This window comes from Pipistrellus hanaki (genome assembly GCF_964339955.1).
Source record: "Pipistrellus hanaki genome assembly, chromosome: 5".
Classification (NCBI taxonomy): domain Eukaryota; kingdom Metazoa; phylum Chordata; class Mammalia; order Chiroptera; family Vespertilionidae; genus Pipistrellus; species Pipistrellus hanaki.
In genome coordinates this window covers 38,283,717-38,304,767 of record NC_140507.1, presented here as the reverse complement: position 1 = coordinate 38,304,767, position 21,051 = coordinate 38,283,717, and the positions used below count along the sequence as shown (strand labels likewise).

At 39.9% G+C, this 21,051-nt stretch overlaps 1 protein-coding gene across 1 annotated transcript; it reads right to left on the bottom strand.

The window, feature by feature from the left end:
- Positions 1–2,993: 2,993 nt before the first annotated feature.
- On the bottom strand, positions 2,994–19,399 carry SLC25A31 (solute carrier family 25 member 31; the record flags this gene model as incomplete). The annotated part of the gene is made up of 6 exons (XM_084883994.1): positions 2,994–3,366; positions 6,170–6,295; positions 7,750–7,904; positions 13,114–13,231; positions 14,406–14,533; positions 19,168–19,399. 6 exons carry the CDS (start codon positions 19,397–19,399, stop codon positions 3,169–3,171), a joined length of 957 nt encoding a protein of 318 aa, XP_084740120.1. The 3' UTR covers positions 2,994–3,168.
- Between the last annotated feature and the right edge of the window lie 1,652 nt (positions 19,400–21,051).

The window sequence follows — 21,051 nt, the reverse complement described above, 5'->3', positions numbered from 1 at the left end:
TGTGTGCACGGGAGGCTGAGTGTGGGGCTGGCTTCCTAAAGGGAGAGGGAGACAGAAGCTCCCAACTGCGCTTAACTCCAATCCCGGGCAAAACACTGGTAAACCAGAATCATTGGGGGAATCTGGACTGTCAGGAAAAGGGAAAGCACAGACTCAGGAGCTACAGAAAACAGAGGTCTGGAGGCACATGCAGAGAAGCTGAATGCGCGTTGGCTTTCTAAAGCAGGAGGCAGACAAAAGCTCCCAACGGCGCTGAACTACAGTTAAGGGCAAGTTTCTGGAAACCCCGACTCATTCGGAAAGAAACTGAACAGGCTGGCAGTGGGTGAAACTCAATGGCGTTTCTCTCAGAGGTGCTTACAGTGATTGCCGAGGGACACTGAGATCCAGAGGTCTCATAGGGCAGGGCTGATGGGAAGCCAAGACTGTCTGCTCCACCCTGAGACTCTTCCCCATCCAAGCTGAGCACAGACACTTTTACAATCTTCTCCCATAAGGGTGTCTCCAGCACAGTTCTCCCAGTGTAGACACAGCTGATCCTCACAGCCAATTGGCCTGGAGGTCAATTCCTCCCATGATACCAATAACAATCAAGGCTTACCTACAACAAGGCTGTGCACACAGTCCACAAAGGGGTGCACCAAAAGTGTCCACTCCTGGTAACTGGGGAGGCTGAGCCACTGGGCCATATAGGACACCTACCACACAAAGCTACTCTGCCAACTCAGGAAAGCAGCGAAAATGTGGAGACAAAGAAACAGATCATAAATGAAAGAAATGGAGGAAAGCAAATGACTGGATATAGAGTTCAAAACCAGATTTTTCAAGAATTTCCTAAAAAAGGCTGATAAATTTAACGAAACCCTCAAGGATATGAAAAAGGACCAACTAGAAATTAAACATACATTGACTGAAATAAAAAATATTATACAGAGACCTAACAGCAGTCTAGAGGATTGCAAGAATCAAGTCAAAGATTTGGAATACAAAGAAGCAAAAAACCCTCAACTGGAAAAGCAAAAAAGATAAAAGAATCCAAAAATCTGAAGATTGTGTACGAATCCTCTGGGACATCCTCAAGCATACCAACATCTGAATTATGGGGGTGTCAGAAGAAGAGAGAGAGCAAGATACTGAAAACCTATTTGAAGAAATAGTGACAGAAAACTTCCCCCACCTGGTGAAAGAAGTAGACTTACAAGTCCAGGAAGAGCAGAGAACCCCAGACAAAAGGAATCCAAAGAGGACCACACCAAGGCACATCAAAATTAAAATCTCAAGAGTAAAAGACAAAGAGAGAATATTAAAAGCAGCAAGAGAAAAACAGCTAGTTACCTACAAGGGAGCACCTATACGACTTTCAGCTGATTTCTCATCAGAAACTATGCAGGCCAGACAGGAGTGGCAAGAAATATTCAAAGTGATGAATAGCAAGAATCTACAACCAAGGTTACTCTACCCAGCGTAGCTATCATTCAGAATTGAAGGTCAGATAAAGAGCTTCACAGATAAGAAAAAGCTAAAGGAGTTCATCATCGCCAAACCAGTATTATATGAAATGTTGAAAGGTATTCTTTAAAAAGAGGAAGAAGCCGGGACCGGTTTGGCTCAGCAGTAGAGCGTCGGCCTGTGGACTGAAAGGTCCCGGGTTCGATTCTGGTCAAGGGCATGTACCTTGGTTGCGGGCACATCCCCAGTGGGGGGTGTGCAAGAGGCAGCTGGTCGGTGTTTCTCTCTCATCGACGTTTCTAACTCTCTGTCCCTCTCAATTCCTCTCTGTGTAAAATCAATAAAATATTAATAAATAAATAAATAAATAAAAAGAAGAAGAAAAAGGTAAAGATAAAAATTATGAACAACAAATACGTATCTATCAATAAGTGAATCTAAAAATCAAGTGAATAAAAAATCTCATGGCCGAAATCGGTTTGGCTCAGTGGATAGAGCGTCAGCCTGCAGACTGAAAGGTCCCAGGTTCGATTCCGGTCAAGGGCATGTACATTGGTTGCGGGCACATCCCCAGTAGGGGGTGTACAAGAAGCAGCTGATCGATGTTTCTCTCTCATCGATGTTTCTAACTCTCTATCCCTCTCTCTTCCTCTCTGTAAAAAATCAATAAAATGTATTTTTAAAAATCCGATGAATAGAATAAACTGGTGAGTATAATAGAAAATGGGGCATAGAAAGGGAGTGGACTGATAATTCTCAGGGGAAAGGGGAGTGGGGGGTGCGAGAAGAGACTGGACAAAAATTGTACACCTATGGATGAGGACAGTGTCGGGGAGGTAAGGGCAGAGGGTGGGGTGAGAACCGGGTGGAAGGGAGCTATGGGAGCAAAAAAAGAGGAACAATTGCAATAATCTGAACAATAAAGATTTAATTTAAAAAAAGCTCAAATATAACTTTTAAACTTCCTTTATTAATACAAAATCCACAAACTAATTTTTGAGGGGACTTTTTCTGTTTCAAGATATATTCACATTAGCAAGATTTTATTTAAAGAAAAAAGTTAGCAGATATATGCCATTTTGTATTCTTTTTCCCCAACTACAGCTTTACAGTGTCATTAATGTCATTATCAGTTTTTTTAATTAAAAGCTATATAATATCATAATCATTATACTTAGTACTAAACTGAGCTGTTTTAGTAAAGATCTTGTAGAAGAAAGCTTACTTATACCCAATGATATAATGATGACATTAGTACTAAACTGAGCTGTTTTAATAGAGATGTTGTAGAAGAAAGCTTAGTTATGCCCAAAGACATAATGATGACATCTTCTGATAAGCTTTTAAGAAATATATGTCATATGATTTTAAAGGAAAGGAAGATAATTACATTAAAATAATAGCACTTATAAAGAACCTTAATTTCTTATATTTTAATATTATACATTTTAATTTTTCATCACAAAAGAAAAGGATTTTAACTAATAAAAGTAACAGAAACTAATTATAAGTAAAATGTCTCAGTAAAGTAAGTTTGAGTCTTAATGGGAAGGAAACCCACATTTATCTGATTTTTAGTATTAAATGCTTGAAAAAGCTTATGCTTTATTGTAGAATTACCACTTAAAAAATACTGAAAATAATAACCAACTATCAAAGTATATACAAATGGCAGCTATATAATGTGTATGTTTAAGTTAAATGTATGCATTTCTCAATTTAATCTGATGAATTACCTCCAAAACCAATCTGAAGGAATTGTTGAAATTTATCATATAATACCAACACTAAAGCGCCCCCTGTACCACGAAGAATATTGGAGAAGCAACCACGAAAAAATGCAATCACTCCCTCCTGTTGGAATATCTTCACACCGCAGTCAAAAGATCCTTTATACTGCCGTTCAGTCTCACCGCTCTACATAAAGACAAATATTTTACCATTATTGTAATAGCTTTTATGTTAAATAGATTTTATTCAGTACTAAGTACAGGTAAAAATAACGACATATTGAATAAATATGTTGGTCCAATAGGTATATACTGAATGTATATCTAGTGGTCGGAGATACACTTGAAAACTGAGCAAATATTAGGCTTAACAAATTTCAAAAGATGGCATCTCAAACCATGATTTATACTCTCACCACACTGCAATGAAGTGCTAAATCAATAGTAAAAAAATAACTAGAAAAGTATCATGCTTGGGTATTAAGAGCAAATCTTAGAAAATATTTTAAACCTAATAACAACCACAAAACTCCTTAAGATGAAGCTGAGTGGTGACTTATAAGGAAATTAATGTGCAATTTAAACATTTTTAGGCTAAGAATAAACCCAAAGAAAGTAGAAACTAAATAAAGAGAAAATAAACACAATAGAAAGCATAAAAAGCCACAAGTTAGTTATTTGAGATAATTTACTGATAAATTTCTGGAAACATTCCGGCATCAAAACTATTAGAAATAGCAGATGATTCAGAGATTAAGGGAAACATGATAGCCTCGCTGGTGTAGCTCAATGGTTGAGCATTGACTTATGAACCAGGAAGTCATGGTTTGATTCCAGGTGAAGGCATATACCCAGATTGTGGGCTCAATCCCCAGTGTAGGGTGTGCAAGAGGTAGCCAATCAATGATTCTCTCTAATCATTGATGTTTTTCTCTTCCTCTCTTGCCCTTCCTCTCTGAAATCAATAAAAAAAAGAAAAAAGAAGAGTAACATGATATTACAAAGAACTTCATGGTAATTACTTTGAAAACTCGGGAGAAATAAATTTCTTAAAAGCATAGAAAAAATAGAAATAGAATTAAAAAATGGAATAATAAATTCATTAAAGAAAATTAGTCAGTTATTGAAAATCTTCTCATAAGGAAAACCAGGTGGCTTTTACATGTAAGTTCTACTAAACAGCTAGTAAACATTTATTTTTAATCTTACATAAATTATTCTAGAGAAGAGAAAATTAAGAAGAATCCCCAACATATTTTATGAAGCTTACAAAGCCTTGATATCAAAATTAGATTAGGACAATATAAGAAGGAATAATTCCAAGCCAGTGTCGCTAAAACATGGATGCCAAAATCCCGAACAAAAACTAGCCAATCAAACCCAGTAAGGGATACAAAATATAACACATCATAAACAAGCTGGATTTATTCCAGGCACATAAGGTTGGGTTAGCTCTGAAAAACAGATAAATAGCCCTAGCTGGTTTGGCTCAGTGGATAGAGCATCAGCCTGTGGACTGAAGGGTTCCGGGTTTGATTCCAGTTAAGGGCACATGAACAGGTTGCAGGCTTAATCCCCAGTAGGGTATGTGCAGGAGGCAGCCAATCAGTAATTCTCTCATCAGTAATATTTCTGTTTCTCTCTTCCTCTCTGAAACCAATAAAAATATATTTAAAAAATAGTTTAATAGTCTATATTCACATGAAAAGTGAAAAATGATCTGATGTCAATAGATATAGAAAAAGCATTACTACCATTCCTAATTGCTACCTATTATAACCTAAAACAGAAAGAAACAGCCATAGCTTTGACAATGGATGACTACAAAACCTCACAGCTAACATTAAATTATGTAATACTGAAGCCACTCCCTATAAGATTAGAACAAGACAAGATGGCCAATTACTTCTTTAATATACCACTGTAACAGTCTCTCATACAGTGCATAAATGCAAAAAAAGGAAATTAAAGGTGTAAGTATTGATAAAAGAAATGAAAGAACCTGGCATTTTTTGTAGATTATAGACCTCTGTGTGTAAAAAAAAATCTTCAAAGAGTGTACACATAGATTAGTAATTGTAATAGGGTTTAAGAAAGTTGTGGGATCCTATATAATAAAAGGATGATATGCAAATAGACCAAATGGCAGAACTGAACAACAAATCAAAGCAGAATATATTAATGGTATGCTAAGGATGCTCAACCGCCCACTATGACGTGTACTGACCACCAGGGGGCAGACAGTCAACTGGTCGACAAGTCACTATGATGTTTCCTGACCGCCAGGGGCAGATGCTCTGACCAGTAGGTTAGCTTGCTGCTGGGGTCCGGCCAATCAGGACTGAGCAAGATGGACCAGATGCCCTGGAACTTTCCCAAAGTCCCTTCCCAGCCCTACTGTGCATTGGTGGGGTCCCTCAGCCTGGCCTGCATACTCTTGCAATCCAGGAACCCTCGAGGGATCTTGGAAAGCTGGTTTCAGCCTGATCCCACAGGCAACTCCCCTTGGGAGGGCACCAGACGCAGGGCTCATGGCTGGTGAGCACTGCTGCCATAGAGTGAGCCTCTCCCAATCGGGACTGAGTGGGCAAGAGCCTGCAGCAGGCACATTGGGGCCAGGATGAGCAGGAATGGCAGATAGGAGTTGCAGGTGGCACTGGACTGCAGAGAGAGAGAAAGAGAGAGAGAGAGAGAGAGAGAGAGAGAGAGGGAGGGAGAGAGAAAGAGAGGGAGGGAGGGAGGGGAGTTTGAGAAAAATATTGATTGGTTGCGTCCATAGGGGTTTGAACCCGCAAATGACTGAGAATCAAAAGGGCAACCTTTTGGTATATGGGACGATGCTCAAATCAAGCCACTGGGCAAGAGCACAGCATGCATTTATTCACAAATGACCTATTTTCCAGTAAAAATGTCTCTAAAATTTGAATTATACGTAAATATCAGAGATAGTGGAAAACTCAACAAAACTTTCAAATAATATTATAAAATACCTGCATCATCATACGTCTTCTAATTGTGTCCAAGGGATAAGAGATTATTCCAGCGAATGTAGTCACAACTTGAGCAATCAAAAAGGTAATAATAAATGAAGATTCCTTTGATTTGGGTAATAAGCCCTAGGAAAAAATAATGTATAAAGTAACCATTTCAATTTCTAAAACATCTTAAATCCTAAGTCAAATAGTAACTCTTAGGAATATATGAAAGAGGGCTCAATTATACTTTTTTTCTACCTTATGGAAATGATATTAAAATCTGAAATGAAAAGGCAATTGCTAAAACAATCTGGAGAATACAATACAGAATCTAACAATACACAATAAACACCTAATAAATGTAAATTTATTACATTTAACTAATTATGCCTTGCCTACTTTCTAAAATGGTGATAGTAAACTTACTATTTATATGTAAAAAAAAAAAAAAAAAGATAGCTGAAACTGGTTTGGCTGAGTGGATAGAGCATCGGTCTGCGGACTGAGGGGTCCCAGGTTCGATTCTGGTCAAGGGCATGTGCATTGGTTGCGGGCACATACCCGGTGGGGGGTGTGCAGGTGGCAGCTGGTCGATGTTTCTCTCTCATCAATGTTTCTAGCTCTCTAACCCTCTCCCTTCCACTACGTAAAAGATTAGTGAAATATATTTAAAAAAAAAAAGATAATCAACTCAATGTAAAATGAGAAAATACTGTCAGAAGCCTTTCTATATGTCAAAAATTTGATTATAATAGTGAGGTTTTTTTTTCAGTGTAAATAGCAAAAAAAACCTTAATATTTGGGTTTATGCTCTTTATCTCAAATCAGATCCACAATAGAGTTATAATTTAATTAAGTTATGGCAAAGTCGTGATTGAACAACTCTATAATGTCTCTTATTCCATCGTTTGTTTTGATTTATATAATTAAAAGTAAACATATCTGCTGAACATATTACTAATTAAAACAATAAAAAAATTAAAAATAGAACTTCCTTTTGAAGCAGTAATCCCATTCCTAGGAATATATCCCAAGAAATCAGAAACACCAATCAGAAAGGACATATGCTCACCTATGTTCATAGGAGCACAATTTACAATAGCTATAATAGTAAGATCTGAAACAGCCTCAGTTCCCGGCAGCAGATGAGTGTATTAAAAAACTCTGGTACATCTACACCATGGAATACTACATAGCTATAAAGAAGAAATAACTCTTACCATTCGCAACAGCATGGACACGGAAAGCATTATGATATGTGAAATAAGCCAGTCGGATTAACATGAATATCACATGATCTCACTCATTCATGGGATATAATAAACATAAATAGATCTAGAAACAGACCATCAAACTTCAGAGGAAAGGGGGGGGGGGTGGTGAAGAGATCAACCAAAGGACTTGTATGCATGTATATAAGCATAACCAATGGACATAGACAACAGGGGGGTGAGGGTATGTGCAGGGGGGCGGGGTACGAGAGGGTTGCCAGGAGAGATCAATGAGGAGAAAAAGGAGACATATATAATACTTAAAACAATAAATAATTAAAAAAAGAAATGAACCATTTAATATATACTAAAGCCCCAAATTACCTTAGCTGTGTCATAAATTCCAAAATAAGCAGCTCGGTACACAATGATGCCCTGTACTGAAATACTAAACCCTTGGTATAAACCAACAATTCCATCTGATTTTGCTATTTTGATAAGACAGTCACCTAAACCGTGGAATTGTCGCTCTGCAGGACCTAAAATAAAGCCATTTGAAATTCATTAGCAGTTTTATATATCATATAAATACTTTATTTAAACATTTTACAGATTTAAAGTATTTGGAATTGCCCCTAAGAAATCTAACAAAATAAAAGCACACATCAAAATTCTCCCATTAGTTAACAAATAATTAAGCTTTAAAGTAGTATCTTTTAAATATCTATCTCTTTTAAAACCAATCTAATTCAAGCAATATGAAAGGGTCAAGAAAATTAACAGAAGATCCTAGAAATGTACTTCTAGGAATTTAGAAGTTTTTAGTTTTCATTAGGAATGAAAGACTTTATGACTCATTTCAGGTGAAGAGCAAGAAGACAAAACTAAAAACTAGTAACTTAAGAATCATTAACATTATAGATGGGGTGTCACAGTTTTTGAGTGTTTGTTAGTTTTGTTGTCTCCTGACTCAAACTTTTTGCCAATAATTGAAATATTATGTGTGTAATATAATCCTTCAAAAATAAGCTAAATTTTCCCAATTTTGAGAGAAAATAAAACTACTGAACTTAAATAAGGTACATGAATTATTTTTACTTTCTTAGCAATAACAAGAAAATTTAGACTGCCAGTTAGACATAAGATAGAACCCCTATTTTCATTTTTTCTCAAATCATTATCCTTTCTGAGATATTTTCCCTGATCACTTATCTAAAATTGATGTTACTCCCTTCTAATTTTTTCATGACATTTACTGCAAGTGACACTATATTTTAGTCATTGATTCATTGATTTTTACTTTTATCCCCCACTATACTATAAGGTACATGAGCTACAAACACCATGTTTTGTTTTGTTTTTTTTTAATATATTTTATTGATTTTTTTACAGAGAGGAAGGGAGAGAGATAGAGAGCTAGAAACGTCCATGAGAGAGAAACATCGACCAGCTGCCTCTTGCACACCCCCTACCGGGGATGTGCCCGCAACCAATGTACATACATGCCCTTGACCGAAATGGAACCTGGGACCTTTCAGTCCGCAGACCAACGCTCTACCACTGAGCCAAACTGGTTTTGGCCAAACACCATGTTTTATATCATGTGTGCATGTGTGTGAAAGTGAGAGAGAGAGAGAGAGAGAGAGAGAGAGGGGGGAGGGGGGAGGGGGGAGGGGGGAGGGGGGAGGGAGAGGGACCACATGCTCGTGCATGTGCACACATCTGGTTCACAGCATGCAATGAAGAAACATTAAATGAATCTCTGCTCTCTTAAGACATTTTATTAAAATGATAATCTATAGAAGCACCACTATAAGCCTTTGGAGCCCAGAGGCCCTTGAGGGGCCCCTCTACATTCCTGTGGTGTCTGGCTTAAACCTGAGCGTCTCCTCGAAACCATTAGCCATTCTTTTCACCACCATGAAGCCGTTTCCCATGCATGGGACCAAATAAAATTATAAAGCTTTTTGCAGGAAAAAAAACCACAACACACAAAAACTCATCTAGATAGAAACCAAGATGGTGGCATAGATAAACACCTATACTGCTGCTTTGCACAACAATTTCAAAACTGCAACTGGAAGACAGAGTGGACATCATCCAGAACCACCAGAAAGCTAGCTGAGTGGAAATTCTACATCTAAAAGGAAAGATAAAAAGACACTAAGACTCAGAGGAGCTTTAGAGAACAGAGGTATGGAGACTGTGCACGTGGAAAGGGCGAGCAGCTGAATCCGCAGCTAGCTTACTCGCGGCCCACGGAGAGGACAGGCAGCATGCATGTGGCTAGCTACCTTGTTCGGGAGGGAAAGAAAACCTCCCGACTGCACTAAACTCCAGTTCTGATACCCAGATTCATTTGGGGAGAAACTGGACTGTCTGCAGAGGGCAAAAATTGATAGCAGCCCTGACCGGTTTGGCTCAGTGGATAGAGTGTCAGCCTGCGGACTGAAAGGTCTCAGGTTTAATCCCCATCAAGGGCATGTTGGTTGTGGGCACATCCCTAATAGGAGGTGCGTAGGAGGCAGCTGATGGATGTTTTTCTCTCATTGATGTTTCTAACTCTCTATCCCTATCCCTTCCTCTCTGTGGAAAAAAAAAAAATCAAGAGCGTTCTTCTCTCAGAAGTGTGTGCAGCCATTACCGAGGGACACTGAGACACAGGGGCCTCTTAGGGCAGGGCTAATGGGAAACCAAGGCTGTCATCTCCAACCTGAGACTCCGCCCCATCCAAGCTGAGCACAGAAGCTCTCCCAGTAGAGACACAGCTGATCCTCACAGCCAATTGGCCTGGAGGTTAATTCCTCCCATGATACCAATAACAATAAAGGCTTAACTACAACAAGACTGCACACATAGCCCACAAAGGAGTGCACCAAGAGTATCCATCTAGGGTAGGGGTGTCGAACTCAATCAGAGAAGGGGCCAAAATCTAAAATCTAGCCTAAATCGCGGGCCGAATGGTTTACTGAACAGTCATAAACTGACAATGTCATAAACTGACAGCGGAGCGCAGTGATGACAGCGCGGTGCGGGCCACATTGCAAGGCCTGGCGGGCTGGATTTGGCCCGCGGGCCTTGTGTTTGACACATGTGATCTAGGGTAACTGGGGAGGCTGAGCCACTGGGCCATATAGGAACCTACCACACAAAGCTACTCTGCCAACTCAGGAAAGCAGCGAAAATGTGGAGACAAAGAAACAGATCATAAATGAAAGAAATGGAGGAAAGCAAATGACTGGATATAGAGTTCAAAACCAGATTTTTCAAGAATTTCCTAAAAAAGGCTGATAAATTTAACAAAACCCTCAAGGATATGAAAAAGGACCAACTAGAAATTAAACATACATTGACTGAAATAAAAAATATTATACAGAGACCTAACAGCAGTCTAGAGGATTGCAAGAATCAAGTCAAAGATTTGGAATACAAAGAAGCAAAAAATCCTCAACTGGAAAAGCAAAAAAGATAAAAGAATCCAAAAATCTGAAGATTGTGTACGAATCCTCTGGGACATCCTCAAGCATACCAACATCTGAATTATGGGGGTGTCAGAAGAAGAGAGAGAGCAAGATACTGAAAACCTATTTGAAGAAATAGTGACAGAAAACTTCCCCCACCTGGTGAAAGAAGTAGACTTACAAGTCCAGGAAGAGCAGAGAACCCCAGACAAAAGGAATCCAAAGAGGACCACACCAAGGCACATCATAATTAAAATCTCAAGAGTAAAAGACAAAGAGAGAATATTAAAAGCAGCAAGAGAAAAACAGCTAGTTACCTACAAGGAAGCACCTATACGACTTTCAGCTGATTTCTCATCAGAAACTATGCAGGCCAGACGGGAGTGGCAAGAAATATTCAAAGTGATGAATAGCAAGAATCTACAACCAAGGTTACTCTACCCAGCGTAGCTATCATTCAGAATTGAAAGTCAGATAAAGAGCTTCACAGATAAGAAAAAGCTAAAGGAGTTCATCATCGCCAAACCAGTATTATATGAAATGTTGAAAGGTATTCTTTAAAAAGAGGAAGAAGAAGAAAAAGGTATAAAGATAAAAATTATGAACAACAAATACATATCTATCAACAAGTGAAAGACTGAAAATTCTCAGGGGGAAAGGGGAATGAGGGGTGCGGGAAATACTGTACAAAAAGTGTACACCTATAGATGAGGACAGTGGTGGGGGGTAAGGGCAGAGGGGTGGGGTAGGAACCTGGTGGAGGGAAGCTATGGGGGAGGGGGAAGAGGGACAATTGTAATAATATGAATAATAAAGATTTATTAAGTTAAAAAATACCTTAAAAATGATTTTTAATATATATATATATGGCTAAGTGACCGTTCAACTGGTAGCTTTGACGCACACTGGCCACTGGGCAGACGCTCAAGGCACAGGCATGGAAGAATGGAACAAACTGATGAATCTCTGAGGGAAGGGGGTGGGGGAGAGGGCAGGAAGAGATTAACCAAAAATCTTATATGCATACTAGAGGCCCAGTGCATAGATTCGTGCACTGGTGGAGCCCCTCAGCATGGCCTGTGGCAATCAAACCGAATCCATGCACTGGGCCTCCGACATCCCCTGAGGGGTACCAGATTTTGAGAGGGAGCAGGCCATGCCAAGGGACCCCACCAGTGTATGACTCTGTGTACCAGACCTCTAGTAAAGAAATAAAATAGGTTTAATGCCATATAGGCAAAGAAGAATATTGACAAAAATAAAATCCACAAATTTTGACATGATGGAAAAGAGGTGAAGGGGTGTAACCTCACTAAGTAGAGCAGAGAAAACTGAAACTTACTTTCTTGCAGAAGGAGATATTGTTGAGAAGAAAGCCCTAGACTCCAATCTCAGAAAAACTTAGAAATTAGGGGAACTAAGTACTGTGCTATTCTTGCAGTGAAAGCAAAGTATTTCAATACTCAAAATCTACTTCACCCTGAGCAGCCAAGTCACTTTCTCCTGTCATTCTCAGAACTGAACTCAAGGCTCCAGATTGAATGGGACCAACAGAGTTGCCTCCGTAATCACTGAAAAAAAGACTCATACAAATATACATATTGTGAAATATCATGTCAGCATGGACATAAGGTAATTAAAAAGAAAAAAAGGTACATACAAAAGGATCAACAGTAAGAGATCAACTTCTTAAGAGCAATGTTAGAAACTAGAATCCAGAGTAATACTTTTTAAATTGTGAAAGAAATTTAATTTAAACCCAAAATTTTTATATGGCCAAGAATTAAGAGAGTAAAACAGAGACATTTTTAAACAAGCAAGATTTCAACTTATCTCCTATTCTACTCTTTTCAGAAAGCTACTAAAGAACATATTCTACTAAAAAGGTTGCATAACAAAAATATAGAAGATATGGTAAATAAAATAAGCAGGAACAGAGGAAAAGGGAATCTCTAGCATGAGAGTTGTACATCTAACCTAGAGAGGAATCACAGCTGAGGCAGGAGTAAGTTAATGAGGGATCTAAAGGTGGCACTCCAGGAAAATAAAAGAGGAAGTTATAAATAGTCTTTGTTTGCTCTTTTGTTACTACAGTGTTGGCCTTCCTCTTCCCTCCTTTAAGGGAGAGGAAAAAAGTAGTAATCTTTAGGCCATATGACCTTAACAGTTGGTTGAGAATACAATTTTTAGACTGTAACTAACACTGTTGTTACAGCATAGCTTTAGAATAAATAGTACATTATTCAAAACACAAAAAAGGAAGTCAGTATTTCTAAAACTCCCATACCTTTTCCAATATCAACACCTAATCGTGTTCGAGCAAAATCTAGTGGATATACTACACATAAGGATGTTGCCCCAGCTGCTCCGCCAGCAGCCAGGTTTGCCAAAAACCATCTCCAGAACTGAAACATATTAAATTAAAACGTGGTTATTAAAATACAGAACCCGACTGTGTAAAATATTTATTTTTCTAAAGGCTAAAAGGTCAGATTTACAAACTGATTCTCTAAAGTAAACATCTGTAATAACGCATATCATACTATCCAGAATACTTGTCCTGTGTTTCTTACCAGGCAGTCTAGGAGGTACAGTTTAGATATACTGACATACTGAGATTGCAAAATACTTTAATGTCCTCCAGCAAAAGTAGCCCAGATTAGCAAAAGTGGACACATAAGGTAATCATGTCTTTAGATTATATATGCCATGCACTTTAAATCTCAGCTAACCCCAGCTGGTTTAGCTCAGTGGATAGAGCATTGGCCTGGGGACTGATGGGTCCCAAATTCAATTTTGGACCCTGGTTTCAGGTTCCTCCCCTCCCCAGCTCTGGTCCTGGTGGAGCTGGTGCAGGAGGCAACCAATTGATGTGTTTCTCTCACATCAATATTTCTGTCTTTCCCTCTCTCATCCACTCTCTCTAAAAATCAATGGGGAAATATCCTCAGGTGGGGATTTTAAAAAATCTCCGCTAAATAGGTCCTTAGTAATAAAGAAACAACTTGCTTTTTTAGGAAATAAATCACCTCTTTTTTTTTTTCTTTTTTTTTTAAATAAGAAAGGAAGGGAGAGGGATAAACAAACATCAATGTTGAGAGAGAATCATTTGATCGGCTGCCTCCTGCATGCTCCCTACTGGGGATTGAACCCGCAACCCAGGCATGTGTCCTTGACTGGGACCGTTCAGTCCATAGGTCAACACTCTTCCAATGAGCCAAACCAGCTATGGCAGAAATACATGCGTCTTGACTGCTTTTTTCCTTTTCGCTTAATAAAAGCAGACAAAATGTTAATTTTTCTAGTGTAATAAAGTAGCAATTATAAAATATAATTACATTAAAATTAATATTTATTCAGAGAAATACTGCTTTACGACAAAATATACCTTAAATATTAAAACCATGTTCAAAGAAACCTATAAAAGTTGTGCTTTTCACATATAATTTCTGTGACTTAACACATAGTGTGTTAACAGTTACTATTTTAACTATTTTTTCTACCACTTGAGCACATCCTCTCATCATACATAAGACAAACCATTTCTTAGAAAAATTTAGAGATATTATCTATACTTGCCTGTTTATCTTTATTAACTCCAGTCATGAAAAGTTGTTTGTATTTGTCCTTAAAAGCAAAATTTAGAGCTTGTGTTGGAAAATACCGAAGAACATTTACAAAATTGCCACGCCAATAACTAAAGAAACCTACAAAAGAAAACATACTACACATAAGTATATACTGTATTATCTTCTCTAATAAAAGGGTAATATGCAAATTAACCATTAATCTGTCACAAAGATGGCGGTGCCCAATCCCCTCAACCCTGCCAGAGTCCCCCAGTCCTGGGGGGCGGCAGCTGCTGAGAACAGGCAATGTAAGCAGCATAGCGGAATGCCTGCTTTGTCACTGTGGCGATGAGGCAAGCATCCCACCCGGGCCACAGGGGGCCTCTGGGCAGTGGAAGGCCTCTAGGCAATGGGCGCAGAGCAGCCAGGCCCCACAGAAAGCAGAGAACCACAGGGAGTGGGCCTAAGCTGCCATGGTTCCCAGATTGGAGAGGGTGCAGGTCAGGCTGAGCCACCCACCCCCCATGCATGAATTTCGTGCACCAGGGCTCTAGTCATTAAACAATTCCCACAACTTTAACAAACTTTGTTATTTGATTTAAAAGCAAATCTCTTTCTCAGGGAAAAAAAAAATAGTTTATATGTGTCTCCACTGAAGGAAAAATGTAGTGTTAACTCCATGTACTTCCATTCCAATTTTATTAATATCCAATGAAAAGCCTTGAATACCTAACAACCTGTGGAAAACTATCATCAGTTGAATATAGGATTCTTCACTAGTAGAAAAATAGTTCAGGAGTATTTGTCAGAGAAGTTAGTAACCCTTAGCATCATTTCCAAATCATGATATACAATTCCTATAGTAGTAAGGCTGCTAGAACAGAATTGGTTTGTATGCATACTTATGAGGAGAAAGTGACATAAGTCTAAAGCATCCTTATCTTTATGTTTTGGAACCCAGACAGAAAAGGGAACAATTTATAATTCAAGGCCTGATAGAGAGACTGAAGGAAACTTCAGAGATTAATAATCTTCCCACTTCAAATCTCAATGGATTGACCGATCCTACTATGTGTTATCCTTATAATCCAGAGCTGTCCTAGAATGTAACAGGCTTGCTCTTTAGTAGCCATAATTGTTTTTACTAGATTGCAAATTGTCAAATGGTTTCATCTTACTATTCTGAATAAGATACCTCTCCACCTAGCTTGGGGAACATCCAGAATCAGTCTTCTAAAGATGAACATTCAAATGAAAATTAAGATGCACTCATAGAAAGCAGGAAGATAGTTCTGGGATGGGAGGGGGAAGGGGAGGTTGAGCAAAAAAGAAAAAGAGAACTCATGGACATGGATAACAGTGTGGTGGTGATTGCTGGGTGTGGGGAGGGAGGCAGGGGGTGCTGGTGCTGGTGGAAGAGGGCACAGAGGGGATAAATGGTGATGAAAAAAATAAAATAATTTCAGTTTACTAGGCTGGTCCTCAGAATCTGAAAGTTAAATTAGTGTAGTACACAGAGAGAAAGATATTTATTTGTTAAATAAGTATATTTAGTGTGTGTGGGGGGGAATCCCCAGAATCTTGGTGAATCCTAAGCTGAATATAAAGCAGTTGCACATAATCACTCATGAGGCAGGTACCGTTTCCCCGAAAATAAGACAGTGTCTTACATTAATTTTTTCTCCCAAAGTTGCGCTAGGTCTTATTTTCAGGGGATGTCTTATCTTTCCATGCGCTAGGTCTTATTTTCGGGGAAACACAGTATTAGTCTCTTCATTTTAAAGATGTAAAATTAATTCCTGCAGACAGACTAACAAAAAACAAACAAACAAAAAACTATTCTCTTTGTAATGCAAACAGAGGAATAAAATTTGAGACCTCAAATGTGTCTCTGGAATAACGATTATTTGGGGCTGATTTTTTTTTTAAATAAAATATATTTTATTGATTTTTTTCAGAGAGGAAGAAAAAGGGATAGAGAGTTAGAAACATCGATGAGAGAGAAACATCGATCAGCTGCCTCTAGCACACCCCCTACTGGGGATGTGCCTGCAACCAAGGTACATGCCCTTGACTGGAATCCAACCTGGGATCTTTCAGTCCGCAGGCTGACGCTCTATCCACTGAGCCAAACCGGTTTCGGCTGGGCTGATTGTTTTTAAGAAACTAAAAACTAGAAGGATTTTAAATTTATTTTAACCTTCTCCTTAATTACCAGAACAAGTTTAGAGAGAGGGCTTGGTCCAAGAAGAGAATTATCAAAGAGCATCGGCTAGGTATGGTAAACTAGTGGTAGCTGGGCAGGATCTGTTTGTTCAGTCTCTTCAGTGCTCCATTGTCTCAGCAAAACACAACAAACATTTGTTTACAAAATATTTGCTTTTCCTATCTTCCTGTAAATTTTCTTCTTCCCATTGGAAAACCCAGGCCCTTACCGCCCCCCCCTCTCTCGTCCCGCAACTTCCTCCCTCCTTTCCACTCTCCCTAAAAATCAATGGGAAGGTATCCTCAGATGAGGATTAACAATATCCCACAAAGCTGAAGATCATAAAACCAATTGAAGAATAAATCTTTTAGAAAAGCATTAATCAGGATAAATCCAGAAGCTTTCATAATTCAAGGAAAGTTTATAAAAAATATCAAAGACATCCAGAGAGATGTTTAAAGCTATGTTCAGAGCAAGAATCAAGAAATCTATCCTTGAGCTAGAAAGGAGAGCTAAGTGTTTACTAGAACTATACCCAGTTTGTATTTAGATTAAATCAGAGTAAAGTTAGAGGCTTAATCATAAACAGGTTTTACTGCTACATGAATATCCAGTAGGAGGAGCTCTGAGGCTGGCCATGTATAACAGCAAGATGCTTAACCTCCCTGGATTTTGTCTTTCATGTTATTACAATTGAAGATTACAATCTTTGTGCTAACAAAAAAATTCCCCACAATTTTCAAAAAAAGCTCCTAGATGGCAATATTAACCCTGTTGTGAATTACTAACCTCTTACCATAGGATATATATCATAGTGTATTCATAAGGAGGCCCTGTATATAAGAATAGGAAACATCTTGAAGTTCTGCTTTTATCATCTCATCTTTGAAAGTATAGAAATCAGAAACTGGAATACTATTCAGAATGATCGCAATTTATAAGAGCCATATTGAATATGTTTAGGTTTAAATATTACTAAGAACATTTAAAATAGAAAATAAATCAGCACTGGTAAGCACAATCTAACCACAATATTTTTCACCCAACTAAATATGTAAAGTAGATTACTAATAATATAGCACCGCCTACTTCTCTGAAGAGGTTTTAGAGTTAGGTTAGAGGCTCAGATAATCATAAATATAAACTAAGGAGAAAGAAGTTCCTACTTTTCCCGTAAAAACCTTGAAGGAAATGGGAGCTTGCTCTAGTAAAAGAAATGGGGTGTGGAGAATGTGAACCACTCTTATGCTTTCTGGGTTCAGCTCTCAGATGGGCATTTAAAATTCATAATTTTAGATGATGCCTTAAGAGTCTACTTTGGCCCTACATATTGTGCCCAACAGATTTATCCCTAGGAAGAGAATGCTTTTTTATGGGAGAGTATATCCTGACCTAGACTTAGGAGTGGAAGAGAGAACTGCACTGGAGTTGAAGCCACTTTTTCTTGTTCTGAACAGTTAATAGGCCTATTTCCTTTTAAAAGTTTGTACAGAGCCCTCACTGGTGGATAGAGCCTCGGCCTGTGGACTGAAGGGTCCCAGGTTCGATTCCTGTCAAGGGCACAGGCCTGGGTTGCCAGCTAGGCCCAACATGCAGGGGGCAGCCAATCAATGACTCCCTCTCATCATTGATGTTTGTCTCTCTCTTTTCCTCTCCCTCTCTGAAATCATTAAAAATATATTTAAAGAAAATAAAGTTCATACAGAGTTTTCAATTGAATCCAACTATATGGATGGGCTATAGAAGACTTCTGATAAATTTATCCTGACCTTCTCTGAGCTAACTTAGGAGCCACTGTGCAACCGGAAGGCATTTCATGACTAACAAAACACTTTCATTCTTTAGCTCTTGGAATCTTTCTTTCAATATTAATTGGGGGGAGAGAGGGAGGGGAGGACTCCACAAAACATTAAAATTTTAAATAAAGACAGGATTTGATGCAAAAGAAAAATTGGTAATACTGATCCTGTCTTTAAAATTTTACTTTGCTCATCTTGGATTTAAAATATTATTTGTCTTCGTTTTGTTATTTTGCTCCCTTTCAAATCTGTGCAGAGGTGACTGCTTCTTCAATAGATTTCAAGAATACACAGAACCTCTTTTCACGGAGTAGAGCTCAGAGTACTGGGAGGCTCCAATGGTCCCATATTTGGAGAATACAGTATTTCAACAAGTATTTAAGCAATTTGGGCACTTGTTCACACACAGCAAGATGCTTAAATAGCATCTCATCTAATCTTGGGAGTCACACACGGCCTTCTGAGCCAGGCCCCGAGGCGTATTTAAGTCCTGCTGCGAAGGAGAAATTGAGAGAAAGAGAAGGTGGTGGTGCTCTCCCCCGCGCCCTAGGACTGGTCATGTGCAGGCCCTGGGGAAGCAGAGCCTCTTAGGTTACCATTACTGAATTTTTCAAGTTGAAGAAACAAGCCCATCACCCCCCACCGGCACCCCGCACCCCACCCCCACCCCACCCCCAACCCCGCCCCGGCTGACCCGGCCACGGCTCCAGCCGTCCCCTCCCGACCCACCCAGGAGAGAGGAAGGCATGGCGGCCGCCCCTACGCACCCTGCTCGCGGGGAATCCGTATCAGACAGTCCATCATGCCTTTGTACTGCGTCTCGAGGGAGATCTGCTTGGACGACGCCTGCACCTGCAGCAGGAGCTTCACCCGCTCTATGGGCGCCACGGCGGTCTTGGACACAGCCGCCGCCACCCCGCCGAGCATCAGGTCCTTCCCGAAGGACACGATGTCAAAGATCCCCTTTTCCGGCTTCTTCTTCGGAGGGTCACGCTGCATGGTGACGGAAAAACACCCAACAGCAAGCGGCGGGCCAAATTAAAACGTGCGGGAAAGAGCGGAAGAGGCGAAGGGACGCAGAAAACCGCTTGAGCGTCGTCCAGGCGGGAAAGCGGCGCCGAGAATGCTGGGAGATCCGCTCACCACGTGGGGCGGGGCTGGGGAGCTGCGCATGCGCTTCCAACCGCCTCCCCGCCACCTGGTGCGGGCCACGTGACTCCCGACACGTTGCGGCGGGCGCGCGTGGTGCTGCCTGGGTAAGTGTCGGTGCCCGAGATTTTTCTTGCAGCCGCCGCCACCGGCGAAGGGTAGCATCCGTGGCTCCTGAGCCTCCGAGGGTGCAGGAAGGGGCCTGGACGAGCTATTTATCTGTAAAGATAGTGTACAAGTTAGAGCAGCGCAGTGTGGGATTAACCGAGCTTAGTTTTAGTTCCTTCGTTTTTCTCTTAGAAATCACTTTAATTTCTGCTCCTTTAATTTTCGCAGGGGTCATTTAGTCACGTTGTCACTGTTTTTGCTGATTGTACCCCTGGAAGCGTTAAGTCAACATGTTCTTCTTTCTCCTTTATTTTACTGGAATTGGCCTATTCCATGTAGAGCAGTGCTTCTCTCAGTCCAAACTGCCCATTCAAAGGAGATGGACTGGCTATTAATTTTTTTTTAAAGTATTTTCCTATTTTTAAAAATATATATTTTATTGATCTTCCACAGAGAGAAAGAGAAAGGGACAGAGAGCCAGAAACTACCGATGAGAATCATGATCTGCTGCCTCCTGCACACCCCCCACCGGGAATGCGCCGGCAACCAAGGCACATGCCCCCCACTGGAATCGAACCCGGGACCCTTCAATCTGCAGGCCGATGCTCCATCCACCGAGCCAAACCGGCTCGGTTGGACTGGCTTTTAATTGTAAAGCTTGTGTTTACATTGCCTAAACCCATGGTCTACAAACTGCGGTTCGAGAGCCACATGCAGCTCTTTGGCCCCTTGAATGTGGCTCTTCCACAAAATACCGCGGCCTTGGTGAGTCTATTTAAAAAACAAACAAACAAAAAAAACATTTAATCAACTTTATTTTTTGTTTGTTTTGTTAATCCTCACCCAAGGATATTTTTCCATTGATTTTTAGAGAGAGAGGAAGAGGGAGGGAAGGACAGAAACATCAATTATGAGAGAAACACATCCATTGGTTGCCTCCTGCAGGAGCCCTAACCAGGGCCTAGGTCGAGGAGCCCTTGACCAGAATCGAACCCAGGACCCTTTGGTCCGCTGAGTCAAACCAGCCAGGGCTGGGCGAGTCTATTTTGAAGAAGTGGGGTTAGAAAAAGTTTAATTTTAAAAAATTTGGCTCTCAAAAGAAATTTCAGTAGTTGTACTGTTGATGTTTGGCTCTGTTGACTAATTAATGAGTTTGCTGACCACTGGCCTAAACTTGAGGCAATGTGAATGTGCAGGTTACCAATGACCTATTCCAGAACAGAGATTCACAAACTTTTTGTTTTTGTTATCCTCACTCCAGGATATTTTTTCCATTGCTTCCCAGAGGGAATGGAAAGGAAGGAGGGAGGAATGGGGAGAAACAGACAGAGAAACAGAAACATTGATGTGAGAGAGACACATTGATTGGTTCCCTTCCCACACACCCGGACCAG